At 45.8% G+C, this 15,227-nt stretch overlaps 1 protein-coding gene across 3 annotated transcripts in view; it reads right to left on the reverse strand.

Moving 5' to 3' along the window:
* Positions 1-15,227, reverse strand: part of EPB41L4B (erythrocyte membrane protein band 4.1 like 4B) — a 133,793-nt gene that overhangs the window by 57,999 nt on the left and 60,567 nt on the right. For 2 of the 3 annotated variants that reach the window (XM_069476656.1, XM_069476657.1), the window contains exons 13-15: positions 14,775-14,805; positions 11,143-11,176; positions 6,960-7,024 (exon numbers count right to left, since the gene is read on the reverse strand). In XM_069476656.1, the coding sequence (XP_069332757.1) occupies positions 6,960-7,024; positions 11,143-11,176; positions 14,775-14,805 (130 nt within the window). Of the gene's footprint in view, positions 1-3,167; positions 5,237-6,959; positions 7,025-11,142; positions 11,177-14,774; positions 14,806-15,227 lie in introns of those variants that run through there. The other variant, XM_069476658.1, reaches the window with a different exon arrangement.

Genomic DNA, 15,227 nt, shown 5'->3' on the forward strand with positions numbered 1-15,227 from the left:
ACTCAGAGCCCAGCAACCCACACTTTTAATAATCTATCCAAGTCATTCTTTGCCTCCCTAATTTTGGGGGAAGGGGGCCTATTGGAGAATTATTGAGGATTTCTTTTTCTAAGGCTTAGCTGAATGTGAATTTCACATTTGTTTGCCTTTCACATACCCCAAGGGCTTCTTAAAATGTGCTGTTTTTTATGTGCAAGGGACCTTCCTTTAACAGCACCTTGCTTTTTCCCTCTCTGTGCCCTCGTGCCTCGCCTCTGCACCTGTCCGTTGCCTCCTGTAGCGAAATGGTGGAGGAGAATCATCCTAGGCCAATTTCGGGCATTTACCTGGTATGTGTGGAAGACTTGGTTGGCCAGGGAATTGACTTAGAGCTCTAAGTTTGAGAAATATTGATCTGAAGGGATCAATATGGCTGCTCAGAGAGTTCTTTGATGAGCTCAGATTTTAAAGGACTAGTTAAAAGCTGCAGAGTCAAGGGCAACAAAAAGGCTGTGTCATTAGTTGTGTTCAGAGGACCCAGGAGGCTGGAGTCACTGAGCTGGAAGGTGGTGCAATATTAACAGGCAAGAAAAAGAGGAGTTCCCACAGCGTCTGTACTCCTCCATCTTTGCCGCTAAGGAGCACATCTTCAGTATAGAAACAGCAGGCCAAGAAATGAAATAGCCCAGAGGGCTTTGAAGGCCAAGGTAATTACCTGGCAGGATTTGAAGGCTTCTGGCCCACACAAATCCCATCACTCTGACGACACTGTCAACTCACTGTTAGATGTTCTGAGGGACCGCAGTAACATGAATGGATGAGAGAAGGCCAGCAAATATCCAAGTTTCAAAAATGTGAAAAGTTAATTCCATTAGTTATGCAATAGTGAACTTGGTTTTACTGGCAAGTTATACTCTAGAAGAAATTATTAGTTTGTGAGCTCTTCGGAAGGAAGCAGTAGAGTGGATCACCTCGGATGAGGAGTGGTTCACTGAGAACAAATAATGCCCAATCTCTGCTCCTTTGAAAATGGGACTGTTGTTGAATGATGCCTGCATGGATGGGGTTCTGAGACTCGGGTGGGGGTGGGGAGGTGTGGAGAGGGTTACTGGACCACTGGAGGGGGGTGTGTTTGGGGAGGAGGCAAACAGGATTATCAGATCACAGGTGATGGACAAGGTCGCTAGCCACTGGTGTGTGAGAAGGTGTGGACAGTTACTAGATCATGGGTGCTGGTGATGGAGGGGATATGGTTACTAGGCCACTGATGGAGCTGCATGGACAGTTAACTACTGGTGGTGGCACTGATGATGGTAACAGAGGTGAACAGGGTTACTAGATGGCTGGAGGGGGTGGTTGGCTCTCTAGTTCATAACTAGATTTCAGTGTAGAAAGCTGTTCAACAGAATTTAAATCTCATGGAGGTGTGGACCAACAGGGTCACAAATGGTGGAATGATTAGCAATGAGAGGCCACAGAGCACAAGGGTTGAGAACACAGGCTCTGGGGTCAGCATTCTGACTTACCACTTACCGCCTGCATGACTGTGTACAAGTTGCTTTCGTTAAACCCTAAGCCTGAGCTTCCCCATCTATGAAAAGCAGATACCACCCACCTCACAGAACAGTCAGGAAGACCAAGTGAAGTGACACATGTACAATGTGAAGCACAGCATTTGGCTATTAGCCCCTATATATTAGTGTAGATCAGCATCAACCTACTGGGGTGTCCAGTGTCATATCACTGGACTATCCTCTATGCTGCTCCATATGATACTAATGCTTCAAATGAGAACACAGCTGATATACTGAATAATATTCAGACGATGAAGCTGAATGCAGAAATAACATGGTGGTCAATGTCCTACTCAAAATATGATGCCCCCAGACTAGATAAGGTTGTTCAGACACCTTCAGACCAGCCCAGAGATGACATATTACTGCCTGTTATCTGGTTAGACATTTCCTTTCGAGTGAAAGTGGAATAATCCATTTACTCCATTCATTGAGCACCTGCTATGTCAGGCACTAGGGAAGAAAGGCAAACAAGACACAAAATTCAGACTTGAGGAAAGTACAGGCTTCAGGATGAGATGAACAAAAGAAATGCCATGAATGCGACATTATGGTATGTGGGGGTGGGAGGAGAGGAGGTAGTAGTGGAACACAGAAATTAACCCAATTGCAGAGGTGGGGGCTGTCAGAGAGTCCCTGGGAGATGATGGCTGAGCAGAGGTTTAAGAAATGAACAGGAGTTGGGGGAAGGGAATGGGAGTGACAGAATCCTAGGCAGAAGGAACACTATTTGCAAAGGCACAGATGTGGGTAACAGCAGGGTGCGGCGCATGCCAGGATATACAAGCAGTTTGGCATTGTAGGATTTTTAAACAGGAGGGTGAGAAATGGAAGAAATATGCTAGGGCAATAGGATGGAAACAGAGCAGGGGAATTCCACTGAGAGGGCCTTGGACTTCCTCCTGTGGGTGATGTCAAGTATCGCAATGGCACAGATAGTGTTTCAGAAAGATCGCTCTAGTGACTCTGAGGAGGATGAGCCCGTCAGCAGAGACTGGAGCCAGGGAGACCAGCAAGGGCACCGTGGAGAAAAGATGCTGCTACAAGATCAGTGTTGGTGTGAGAAGAGAAAAGAAGGGCTAAACACAAACAAGGAGGCAGAGTTGAGCAGACCTAGGCACTGCCTGGATGTGGGTGGCGAAAAGAAGAGTTGTGGATGGTGTATACATTCTTACTGTGGGTAAAACAGACAGAATTCCAGTAGAAGAAAAGTTGTTTTTATGGTGCAGGGTTGGCGGGGGAAGATGACAAATTCAATTTCTGATATGTAGAGTTTAAGGTATACACAGGATATCGAAGTTGAAATGTCAATCCAAAAACTCACAGGAGTCATCTGAGTTAGAGATAATGGTTTCAGAGTCAACAGCATTATAAAATCATGACAGAATGATAAGTGAGAAAAGCAGTAGGCAGAGGACAGACTCTTAGAAAACACCAATATTCAATAGGGTGGCAGAAGAGGAGGCTGTTAAGAAGACCAAAGCTGCCAAATGCAGTAGAGAAAGATCCACTAAGTTGAGGAATGAAAAGTATATACTTCATTTAACAATTAGGATGTCTAAAACATGCACAGTGTTTAGCCTTCTTGGTTGCAGACAACTGAATCCACTCAAGTTACTTTAAGCAGAAAGGAATTTATTAGAGGGTATTAGATACATACACAATGCCCAGGAGGCCACAGACACAGATTTGGCTAGCCAAGAAGAGCAAAAGTAGCCAGGACAAACACCCACCACCTTCACCATAGGACTATTATCGGAAAAGCCCCACTGCTACCACTTAACTCTGCTTAGCACCTTTGACCAGGTACTACAACCTCCTCCAGAGTTGCCCCAGATAAAGAAATGTCTCAGTTGCTGTGCCTACAAGAAGAGCCACTCTTGCCAAGAGCAGCCTCATTCAAGGATGATCTTGCTCCACACCACCTGAGTGCTCACCTTCAACTTCCAAAAGTCAACTGTTCCTTGACCAAGGTCATTCACAAATGAGACTTCTGCCAGTAGCAAGAATCAATAAAAAGAAGATGGAGTCCAAAAAAAAGCAAGAATAATCTTTATTCCTTGGAAACACATTTGTAAAAATGTTATCAATAAGATGAAAAGATTCAGAACACATTTATTTGTATGCAGCACATACACTGAGGATCAGAACAATCTGCTAAAATGGAATACACCTGTAAACAAATATCTTCGGGAGAGTTTATAGGCGGTCGACTCCACTGTGCAAGGTAAGCAGCTGATACCCTCCTTCTGAATAGATTTTTGTGGTAACCAAAAGAGATCAGATTTTACCCATAAAATATCTAAAAGGATGTCAATACCATTTTTAAAAGGGCTTAAAATAGGGAATATTACAATAACATATAAAAATGGCAGAAAAATGAATTGGTTTCACAAAAATACTAATGAAAAATATTTCAGGCCTATCTATTAAGGGATAAACATATTTTGACTCAGGACTTGAAATGGGGGAAATAAATATTTTGGTACAAGCTTTACCCTAAAAGACAACATATTGATTTCTGGTTCTATAAAAAGACTGGGACAATGCCCATTCTATCCTATTCTACAGAATGCTTTGGCACAACTTCAATAAAACCTTATATGCTTTCATTCGAGCCATAAATGAATCTCAATTGCATGGTGCTTTTTAAAAGAGCGAAGTCTAGGGTAAAAAAACCACCCCCCAATTCTGACAGCATGTATTCACAATTATGTCTTCTGAAATCATGCAAGTTAGCAGCACCAATCATTAAGACATTAAAAATTATACTTGAGCAGCAAATTCTATCAGAATGGATGCTATGCAATTTATGATTAGTATAATTGCTGAAATTCAAAGTGGCTAAACTGCTTTAAGATATGAAATTCAAAGTCTCCCTGTATTTATATAACATCTAATAAGTTACATACTTTATTTAGCTTCTGAAAGGAGTAACCCCCTGTCAAAGTGGGTACTGCAGTTTTCCTTTGAGGAATTTAGTTTGAATCTGTGTCCTCAGCCTAAAAAAAAATTTAAATTTTAATAAATCACAGAATTTTAGAGTCAGAAAGGACCTTGGAGATCACTTGGTCCAACCCACTCTTTTTAGATGGGGAAAATGAGGACAACTGAGGAGAGGTGACCCGTCCAAGGTCACAGCTAGACCCTAGCAATCTTGATCCCTAAGACAGTACTATGTGCCAAGCTATCTTCCCAAGCTTTTCTGGCTTTATTTGGTCCCATTAATTAAATAACAAAGAATATCTGATACATAGCAATATGATAAACATAGACTTTTACTCCAATTTTAAAATCATAATATCAAAATGATTCCTGAGCCTTTAACTACCTTCATTTTATTGAGAATGCAGTCGACAGTAAATTATCACTAACTATGGCGGTTTATCTTCCAGTATTTACACGGACACTGAAAACACCTTTCAGAACTACTCCTTAAAGACACTTGTACGAGCACATCCGTGTGATGCCAAGACACTTCTCATGGAATGCAATGAAACCATGATGGTGAATGGAAGTGAGATGCTTCAGTCTGTCAAAGTGCAGTCATGAGTTTATCTCGATACATCATACTCTGCATCCCTCCTAAGTTCTTCTGGTTCTGGTCGTGCACATAATCAAAAGGGCTGTCATCTCCACTGGCCGATGCCTTCCAATGCGACCTGTCATCCTGAACGGATGGTCTGTTGTGTTTGCAGAGTGAATGATTAGTGGGAGAATGGGAGAAAATTCAGAAATGTGAGTAAAACAACACAAACACAAAGGAAATGGACAGGGGGAACCATGAACCACGTAAATGGGGATGGCTTACAAACGGAAATGAATGGATTTTCACTAGATAGATGAGCTGCATTTTTAAAATATTATCAACTTCCAAGTAGAACAAAGCTCTGTACATGGCTGAGTCACCATTTCTCAAAGGGGGTCTGGTGGATAAGTCAGTCTGGAGAAAGTACTACAGGACTTCACAGAGCTTTTATCATGCTAATGTGCACTGTAAATGCCTTAGGCAGCACTTGCCAAAAGTCTTTGGACAGCTTGATGGGAGACAGAATGCTGGGCCCCACCCAGAGCCTGATTCAAGTGGTGGTGGGGGGAGAGGCTGGGAACTTGCAGTAACAAGCTCCCAGGTGATGCCGAGGCCCCCCTCTCCCCATGGCAGAGCCCCCAAGGGAGGAGCTGTCTGCAGCCTTCCTCAGAATTCCCACCATGAAAAGCTGGGCTAGGTCATGCCTCTGAAAGAAGCCAGTATGATAAAGGAGGCAATGATAAGTACAAACTTTGTAAAAGCAATGTTAATAAAAATAGCACTTCTATAAATCTCTTCCATTTCTCTTGCCTGGAAAAAAAACCCCTACCTTTGAAATACGGAATGATCCCTCCATGAATCTAACTGGCTTTAAAAAGTTACATGAATATCAAGTATTTATAATAAAATCACCCTGTTGTGTTACAGGATCCCCAGCAAACTTTTATTTGCCTTGCTCTGAGTGGGTTTATTTCCATCACTCCATTCCCCATACGTTTTTCAAAGAGTACAAGGCTAGCAACCTCACCTTTATGCAAGCTGAATGCACCAACTCTTGTTTCTGAAATAGCTTCACACATAAACACCAATTAAGACTGATCTAAAATTCAAATCTTAAAGGAACGTTTGCTTTCACAATGCTAGCTTTAAAAAAACTTTCAAGCCTAACTATAAACACAGTACAGCAGATGCCAGCTGGCTCAGGAAGGATTATGGTAGGTTAGGGCCAAGGTCGGCGAACGACAACCCAACCCCACTGTTTGTTTATTGGTAAAAAGCAGTTTTATTGAAACACAGCCACAGCCTCTCATTTATGGATCGTCTATGGCTGTTTCTGAGCTAAAATGGCAGAGCTGAGCAGCTGTGACAGCGACCACAAAGCCGAAAATAATGACTATCTGGCTCTTTACAGAAAAAGTTTACTGACCCCTGGGTTTAGAAGATCCATTGCCACAAAAAGCAAACTCTTCCCCTCCATCCCTGAGGGAAAAAAATCCTTAAACAACACAACAACAAAAATCCCAAAGGTTTAGTCACATTTTAAGTAAATGAATTCTCAAGACAGAAAATGTTACTTCGAAATTTTAAGTAACATCTCAAATACAAAACCAAACCAAAAATATCTTGAGGTTAGAATAAGGTTTTTAAAAAATCAATTCTTTTTTTATTTTATATTGCACAGAGCATGGCTTTAGTAAATCCCCACTCATCACTAGCTTCCTTTGCTCTGCGAATCGTTCATCTCTGCAGTGACAATGCAACCCTTAGAGAGTTATGTCAGACGCAGACCTTCAGTTCATAACTAACTGGAATCTGAACTTTCGTGGAGAAAAAGGAGGGCTTTCGAAGGCACAGCTTCTGTGAGCTCCAGCACTTACCTGACATTCGGAGAGTGAGGATGCCATCGGGGCTGGCTGGGGTGGATATTAGGATGATACTGAGGCTAGAAATAAAATACCAAACTTGATTATTTGATGACCTTTTAATTTCAATGGTCTTTATTCACTGTCTCTTTTCCTGGGGCCTTGGGGGGGGGGGGTGGTGAACAGAAAGGCTGTAACCAAACCCTGGCTGGGGGTTGGGCGTTTCCCAGGATCATCGAGTTTCCCCCGCTGACAAAGGCTGGGAAGCTGCCCTCGGAAGGAAGGTGACAGCATCTGCCTTGAAAGAGGCCATCCAGAGTGCCCAAGAGAGGCTGAATTCATCTCTCCCAGGGGAGCAGGCGGAAGGTGCCAGAAAGATGGGGAGAGTGGGAGGCAATTTCCCTCTTCAGAAACGATTTTTGTCACTGCTGAAAATGACGATGACCACGTGGAACAGTTACATCTGCACACAGACAAGGACGGGATGGGGACGCTAAGTAAGGCGGCAGGGCTGTGGGTGAAAATTTTTTCTTTCTCCCTTGGTTGAAGCAATAAAAATAATTTTCTAAAATGTAATCCCGAACAAAATACCAAAACAAACAAAAATCCAGCCATCCAGCCAGAGCACTTACTATCTTGATAAAACTAGAAGAAGAGAGGGAGGAAGAAAAGAAGAGGAGGAAAGGAAGGAAGGAAGCTGCCCATTTTAAGATGAGAAAACAGGCCGGGCGCGGTGGCTCACGCCTGTAATCCTAGCACTCTGGGAGGCCGAGGTGGGCAGATCGTTTGAGCTCAGGAGTTTGAGACCAGCCTGAGCAAGAGCGAGACCCCACCTCTACTAAAAATAGAAAGAAATTATCTGGCCAACTAAAACATATATATATAGAAAAAAAAATTAGCCGGGCATGGTGGCGCATGCCTGTAGTCCCAGCTACTCGGGAGGCTGAGACAGGAGGATCGCTTGAGCTCAGGAGTTTGAGGTTGCTGTGAGCTAGGCTGACGCCACGGCACTCACTCTAGCCTGGGCAACAGAGTGAGACTCTGTCTCAAAAAAAAAAAAAAAAAAAAAAAAAAGATGAGAAAACAGATCCAGACCGACGACTCTCAAAAGGACCAGAGTGAATGACGCCTGCCAGGCAGCAGGTGCCCGTCCACTCTGGCCTGCAGAGGGCAGTGGCCCTAGACGTTGCCAGAAGTCACGGAGCTTCTTCCCCAGGCTAAACTTTCCACAGGACACATTCAGCCCTCCTGACATTTACACCACTACAGTCTTGCCACCATTACTCTTTTAATGATTTCTTCCCCTCCTTCTCCCTCTCCCACGGCTTTGGCTAACAAGCAATAGCCGGCTCTCCGGTATAGAAAATTCCCAGCAATTCTGCTCATTCAATTTTCATGGACTGAGATGCCCTTCCTGCCTACTCTGTATTCCAGTGGCCTTTCTCTTCTCCTTCAAAGGTGTCTGTCGAGAAGCTGAGTCTGCAGCCCCCGCAAAGGACACGCTGCAGGAAAAAGGAGAAAGTCCCTCCCAGCAGAGCGTGAGCGCTGACCACAGCGTTAGCACCTCCCGGAGGCAGTCTCTCCACATTTCTCTCCTCTAGGGGATACAGAAACCGCCAGAATTCGGAAGATTTGCCCAAAGCCAAACTATTCCAGGTGTCTTAATCACACAGATCCCAAACAAGGTTCCACTCACTGGGTCTTCAACGAAAGACAACTGCACCCTCTGTTCTATTCTCTGCCTCCAAACACAATCAAATCAGACTCACCAGAGAGCGCTGGCAACCTTATCCACAGACCTGGAAAAAGGAGATGCCAGACCCTTCCTCAGTCTCCTGTGGTAATTTTTTATTTTTTTTATTTTTTTACATTCTCAACTGTTGAGAGTATTTTAACGTGAACCCAGGTGGTTCTCAACTGGTGTAGTCGAGAAAAAGGAAGCTAAACATCCTGTAGTTCCAGGGACAGTCCCAAACAATGAAGAACTGTCCCTCCCCAAATGCCAGTGGTGTCCTCACCGAGAACACGGCGATCCACCCTTTGCAGTTGGCTGACCTTGCTGCGCTCAGAGTGAGACAAATGCTGCACAGCCTCCCGAAAAGCCCTTGTGGCACTCAGATGCAGGCCAGGTCGTCTCTCAGGACGTCCTCTTCCCAGTCTCCTACCAAACCCTGACAGAGCAACAGAGGATCTCTAAGACCAGCAAAGGTGCAAGGGACCAGTGGTTGCCAAAGACGCTGAGAGAACAATGTCTTGGTGACAGTTCCTGTAGATTTGATTTCAACGATCGCCTCGACGTTCGCTCTAAGCAGAGAACGCGCAATGAGAACACATCTGACAGCCGGGTGGGGCAGGGGCCGGGCCGCGCTAAGCCGCTACGCTTCGTTTTTATTTTTTCTCTCCCTCAAGCACCACACTCGAATCACCCCTCAACCACTTGTCCCTTCCCCTACACCATTCCAGTTACTCACGACTGAAAATCGCTCAACAAAAACCAACCTGTGAATAAGAAGGTTCAAGCACCCACGGCAGGCAAGGAGAGCAGGAACCGGACTTCTCCCCTACCACGTTCAAAGCACTTGTAACTTGTTGTTCCCTCACACTTGCAAGTAATTTCCAGGTTCTGCACACGGGGAATGTGATTTCATGTATGGAAATCAATTATCACGATATTCTTCTGAGACATAATTTGGAAACCTCACAAGGATGTACACTGGGATCTCACCCATATCTAAGGAATTAACATCTCCACTAATGAAAGACCAAGAAAGGGGATATGTTAGAATAAGGCTCCAAAGTGAAATCGTTTATGGAATAGCTTCATTGCTTGTGACATTCAAATCCAGACTGATGACAGGGCACAGAAAACCCAGGAGAGTAGTGTCCCTCAGGCAGTCACACCCACCCAGGACAACCGCTGGCCCCAAGTTAGAAGTCATTAGACACAGATGCTGCTTCTAAGCACAAGTGACCACCTAGGAAGTGAGGTACACATCACCAATCCAGGGTCCCCTGCCCAGCTGCTCCTTAGAGCCACTGTAGGAGCTCTGAGGCTGTACCGGTGCCCAGATCCTACCCCTAGAGTTTCTGCTTCAATCTTTCATGGGTGAGGCCCAAGCACTGGTTGTTTTTTTAAAGCTGGCCAGACGGTTTTAATGTGCAGCAGGACTGAGAACCACTGGTGCCGGAGGCTTCCAATCAAGATCAGAGAAGGCACTGTGGAGGAGGTGGCTTCCAAGCTGGTCTTTGAGAGATGTTTTAATGTACTGACAGGAGGCAAAGGACTTGCAGGCAGACAAGCACAGGCAAGGGAACAGTGGGAAGAAACGATGGGGCAACAATTATGTAATTCCCCACGAGCTAAACATATGGTGTGTGCTGGGAGCGGTGAGAAGTCGGAGCCAGGTGGTAGAAGGATGTGAATGGCTAGAGAGAGGGACGTGCTTGATCTGGGCTGGGCTGTGGACCACACCTTCCATGCTACTGAGTCCAGGTGGATGGGAAGGTGAGAAGTCTGGTTGGCCAGACTGAAAGAGCAGAACACCAGCCACCGAAATGTACCTGTGCTCCTTCTAGGTGATGTGCCTAGCACAGTGCTTCACAAAGTGGGTTCCAGAAACTACTGGTCCATTGATGTTAATGGGTTCATCACCACCCTTTCCAAAAAAAGGGAGGGGGAAAGGCTAGTTCTTTAACGGGGGGGGGGGGGGGGGGGGGGGGGAGGACCAAGATGCAAATGATTTTGGGAAACACTGGATTAAGAAAACAAACACATGTCTTTCTTGCAGGATTTCCCAGTACTTTACGCTCCAATGGGCACTGTAAAATCCAAGAAGGACGCACCATTTCCCAAACCCTTGACCAAAACATCCTTTCCTGGAGGCACGTCTCAAGGGACTCGTGTTCCCTAGGCCTAGAACACACTTTGACAAAAAGCTGCCTCATTTGAACGCCACTAAGAGGTTGTGTCTGCCCACCCAGAAACTTAAACATATGTCCTGACACTTGACAAGGTTAAGAGAAACAGGCAGTTCAGACGGCCAAGCAGCAGCAGGGCCCAGGAGGAAAGCGTTCCCCTCTTATCATTTTCTCAGAAAACACATACTGTTGTTATTTCCTCAATATCTGATTTTAAGTATGTCTACTCACTATGGAAAATCTAGAAACTTTAAGAAAACCTTTAAAAGCAGTATCTTACCTGGTAATTATGGACTTCAGGATTTGTTTTAGAGCTAAAGAAGAAAAGAAAAGAAAAACTGTAACAGGTGGTAATAACAGGCATTATTATTCATTTATTTAATAATCGTGAACTACTGCTATATGCTACCTGCTCCATTAGGAGCTTTCACATACTATTTCTTTTCGGTTACTGGCTGCTTAAACAAACATATAACCAGGGAAACCACAAACAGCAACTTTCATTTGTCACCTTAGAGCTCACAAATGGAAACAAGTAGGTAATATTCCAGAATGCAGCCTTGATGTCCTATTTTGGTGGCAAAAAGGAGGTTCTTTCAGCTGGGCATGTCAAGTCATTTCAGGCTGCCCTGGCATTGCTGGGTGGCCCCACGGGATCAGGAAGCTCTAACGATGCTCAGAGATCTTTCCAGCTGGAGGGAGAGTCACCAGCCACTTCTGAGCACCTACCACTGGGCACTGGACCCCTTGCCATTAAAAAGGCCACCGCTGATCTGGCCACCACTCTGGAGTGTTCACTCCTGACGAGGCCTGCGCTGGAAACTTCATGTCTGTTATTATTTAATCCACACAAGGCTATGAGGTCAACAAATGTTACCACCTCGTTTTAGAGATAAAGGAACAGTTGCCTAACAGAGAATTAGGAAACTCGCTCAGGGTCACCCAGCTAGTCCGTGGCAGAGCCAGGGCTGGAAGCCACATGTGCTTAATCCCAAAGCCTATCTTCCTTCCTTCTGCTAAACCAACACGGTGCTCAGAGGGCCTGAGAAAAGGTCAGGGCTCCTCGTGCATGATGCTGTTTTGATGGAATCTTAACTATAACTACTCTGGTTTAAAAAAAAAAAAAAAAAAACGGATGCAGCAGGTTGGTATAAAATACAATGTGTTTAAAATGCAAACTCAACATCTGCCAGAAAAACCACAAACATGGCACAATCATCAGGCAACCCTTGTTGCTAGAGTGGTGTGCTTGAAATCAAGGGTTACTGTTCGCTTCTCCAACTCTGAGAGGGAAACGTATCATTATCGGTGTTGTTCGGGGTCTAAATGGCTCCGAATTCCAGTTTTCCGAGAGGCCAGCGACAGAGCTAGGCTCAGGGCCAGATCGCCTTCTGCCAGATTCCATCAGGTAGGTTAAGTGTTCTGGTAGCACCTCGGCAGCCTGGGGCACAATTTCATCCATGGCTCCCATAGCAATCCTACTCACCCCGGGATCCCATAGGCTGTGAAGAGCAATTGAACAGCTGCGAACAGCAGTTATTAGCTCATTTGTTCCTAAAGGGTATATTTACCAGGGCTTTTGTGTGTGTATGTGTGCGTGCAGATTTTTTCTTTAGTTTGTTTTGGTTCCAAATATATAATCTCCACTAGATGCTAAGAGGAAAATGTAATTTTATTAGGGAAAAACAAACAAACAAACAAACAAAACAATCACCTCCTTAAAGAGCAAAGGAAAGAAATGCTGTAACTTACAAGCCCCTGAGCATTAAAAGCGAGACACCCTGACAGGCTAAGAAAGATACAGATGTTTTTTAGCCCACAACCTGCCAGGAGGAGCCTAGAAACAGGGCCAACCTGCAGACCTACAGCCAAACCATGCAAGAGCACTGCAGCTTCCTCCCACCCTTAGGGGCTGGGGCACTTGGGCAGTACAGGACCAGAGCCCCTCCATTCCATGCTGATAACGACACCCTGGTGCAAGCGGCAAACCGGCACTGCAAGTACATTTAGAATCAGAGACTCGAGGCTGGGTTTCCAGCCATGTGATAAGAGAGGCTGGCTGTGTTTTCTAGAACCCTGAGTTCCTTGACGATGCCTTGGAGCTACCCCGGCTGGGGAAGAGGCAGATGAGCAGACAGGCACTGACCCCTCCCCTCCAACTCTGGGTCCACCCAGAGGTAGCTCTGCTTTCGTCTTTTCTGTATGTTGGGCTTTTATGTCAGGTTTCTTCTGGAGGGTGAAAATCAGAGGGTAAGAAAGTTTGGGAGAACATTAATCTAGTCACACTCCCTTGTTTGCAAAACTGAAAAAGGAGGCCCAGAAAGGGGAAGGCGGAGGGCCCCAGAGCTGGGCTAGAGCAAGGCTGGTGCTAGGAAGGAAGTCTCCAGATGCCTCAGCTGGGACTTCAGTCATTCCACGCGCCGTGTTCTGCCAACTGTCCTGGGAGCACAGGGCACAGTCAAGCTGTGGCCATCTCAAAGGCCACCCTCCCTAGCAGCCTCGAGACCTGAGCCCGGGATGACAGAGAGGCTGGGGTTCAGACCAAGGGTCGAAACAACTACGGCCTGTGGTTCTCTCACATGACAGCTCATCCACCTAACAAGTCAAGACTCATGTAAGAAAGACAGTTATTTCAGAGGGAGAAAGAGAGGTATATACCAGGTAGACTCACCTGGGGAGCTTTAAAAAATAGATATCTGGGTTCCACTCGAGAGACTCAGCCAATGAGCCTGGGGTGTGGCCTGGCTGAGGGGGATGTTTCAGGTAAGTACAGCTCACCAGATAAATATACTATCAGTCAAGATCCACAATACCTGCGCTAGGGAAGCAGCCAGCAAACTATACCCCACGGGTCAAATCTGGCCCACTAGGATCTGTGAGTAAGGTCTTACTGGTGTCCACTCACATTCATTCATTTACACACCAACCACGGCTGCTTTCGCACGACAGCAGCAGAGCTGGGTAGCTGTGAGTGAGACAGCAGAGCCTGCAACGCCCAAAACGTTCACTATCTGGCCCTTAGCAGGGAAAGTCTGCTGACTCCTGTGCTGGAGACATTCCATTTTGGGACAAGTTCTTTTTCCTGCAGGTATTTCAGTATAGGTGTTTAATATCTTCTACAATGGAAGACTGTAAAACCCGCACGTCACTGAGCGAATCCAGCATCTGCTCTCGTCTCGCTTCTGCTCACGAGCACGGCCCTGCCCTCCCGTCACTGCCTGGCACGTCATCGGCACGGCGAGCTGGGCACGTGCTCTCACCTCTATCACCCCCGCTACAATAAACAGCACGCAGCTACTCCGACAAAGCAGCTGTGTTTAAAAAAAACAAAACAGTCTTAAAACCTTCTATTGTATACTTATTGAAAGCCAGGAGGATGGTATAGCCAGGTAGCAGGAAAAGGGAGGAAAAATGATTAGGTGATTCACATTCTGATTTCATTGTATTAAGGCAAAAGTTGGCTGGGCATGGTGGCTCATGCCTGTAATTCTAGCACTCTGGGAGGCCGAGGCAGGAGGATCGCTTGAGCCCAGGAGTTGGAGACCAGCCTGACCAAGAGCAAGGCCCTGTCTCTACTAAAAATAGAAAAATCAGAGGGAGGAGAGGGGAGTGACAAAAAAAAAGAAAAAGAAAGAAAGAAAGAAAGAAAAAATCAGCTAAGCATCCTGGTGCATGCCTATAGTCCCAGCTACTCGGGAGGCTGAGGCAGGAGGATCACTTGAGCCCAGGAGTTTGAGGTTACAGTGAGCTATGATTGTGTCACTGCACTCTACCCAGGGAGACAGAGTCTTGCTCTGTCTCAAAACAAAACAAAACAAAAGGTGAAAGTCAGCATTGTCAGCATTGCAAATAAATACAATAATGAGAGAGGAGAGTGTACTTCAGAGTCTGGGGGAGGGAGGAGAGACTTACCAGAGCTGAGCCGCTATCACCGGGTTGCTTGCTTTAAAGGAAAAACAGAAAGTTCTGTCATTCTGGAGAACTTTATAACTTTCACAACACAATGACAGGCAATGACCAGAATAGAGACGTCTGTGATCATCACAGTTCCACCCCGACCCAGGCGGATCTGCACTGTGGCTACTTCTGCTTTCCTGAGGGACAGTCAATTGCCCCTCCCGCCAATTCCCTCAGGAACCATCCCGAAAGCAGGTTCCCAGGGCCAGGCACGCTGGGACGCAGAGACAAAGACACAGTCCCTGCTCTCGAGGAGCCTGAGACAGAGAAGCGTGTGAAAGGAAAAACAGCACCAGGTGATAAAGGGTGAAATGCAAGCGTGAATCTGGACCGAGGGACCTTGGGCAGGTGCGAGAGCGCGTCCGTGTGGAAGGGGGCCGGGATGAAGCAGAGTTTATTCATCTATAC

The sequence above is a fragment of the Eulemur rufifrons genome, chromosome 7 (genome assembly GCF_041146395.1).
Source record: "Eulemur rufifrons isolate Redbay chromosome 7, OSU_ERuf_1, whole genome shotgun sequence".
NCBI lineage: Eukaryota > Metazoa > Chordata > Mammalia > Primates > Lemuridae > Eulemur > Eulemur rufifrons.